At 50.6% G+C, this 836-nt stretch overlaps 1 protein-coding gene across 1 annotated transcript; it reads left to right on the top strand.

The window, feature by feature from the left end:
* Positions 1–492: 492 nt before the first annotated feature.
* On the top strand, positions 493–777 carry LOC121939049 (sarcolemmal membrane-associated protein-like; the record flags this gene model as incomplete). The annotated part of the gene is made up of 1 exon (XM_042482189.1): positions 493–777. A coding segment is annotated over one exon (285 nt), but the record flags the coding sequence as incomplete, so codon positions are not given.
* Between the last annotated feature and the right edge of the window lie 59 nt (positions 778–836).

An 836-nucleotide genomic window follows, 5' to 3' on the forward strand; every position in this document is an offset into this window, starting at 1 on the left:
GGAAGGCGTTACAGAGCACTGTAACGCCTTCCAGAGGGGAGGAGTTCGAACAGTTTGTGACCGGGGTGTGATGGGTCTGCAGAGATGGTGCCTGCCCGTTTCCTGATCCTGGACCGGTAAAGGTCCTGGATGGAGGGCAGGTCGGCCCCAATGATTCTCTCTGCAGTTCTGATTGTTCGTTGCAGTCTAATCCTGTCCTGTCTGGTGGCAGATCCAAACCATTTCTTTTACAAACGAGGGAAAACTCAAAAAAGAAAAAATAATTTAAAAATATCAAACATTTGACCTGTCTCAGATCACAATTTTATTTTCCAAAGTGTGTTAACTTTTCAGAAATATCGCCAAAATATTTTTGAAAGAGTTTTCATTTTCTAGAGATGTCTTCATATTTCCAAACGTTCACATTTTTTAAAACTCGTCTTCACTCTCGAGTTTGACCAAAGTAAAGAAAACTTTGTCTGTCTAAATGTTTTCCTCCTCCTCCTCTCTCAGCTCAGCTGCGCTCGTTGCAGGAGGAGATGGACAGTCTGGAGGAGGAGAAGGAGAGTGAGCTGGAGGAGGTGCAGGATGAGCTTCGGTCCGCTCAGGAGGAGGTGCTGATGCTGCAGCAGGCGGCCGAGGAGGCGGCGGCCGAGAGGGAAAACGACATCGCCTCCCTGCAGGAGGAGCTGTGCCGGCTGAGGGCGGAGCTACAGCGGCTCCACGCCACGGCGCAGGAATACGAGCTGGAGATCACCACGCTGAGGGCCGAGATCAGCATGAAGAGCAGCAGCGCAGGTGAGACAACCAGAGACAGACTGGGGAGACACTGAGACACAGGGGAGACACAGAGACAA

The sequence above is a fragment of the Plectropomus leopardus genome, unplaced genomic scaffold (genome assembly GCF_008729295.1).
Source record: "Plectropomus leopardus isolate mb unplaced genomic scaffold, YSFRI_Pleo_2.0 unplaced_scaffold40265, whole genome shotgun sequence".
NCBI lineage: Eukaryota > Metazoa > Chordata > Actinopteri > Perciformes > Serranidae > Plectropomus > Plectropomus leopardus.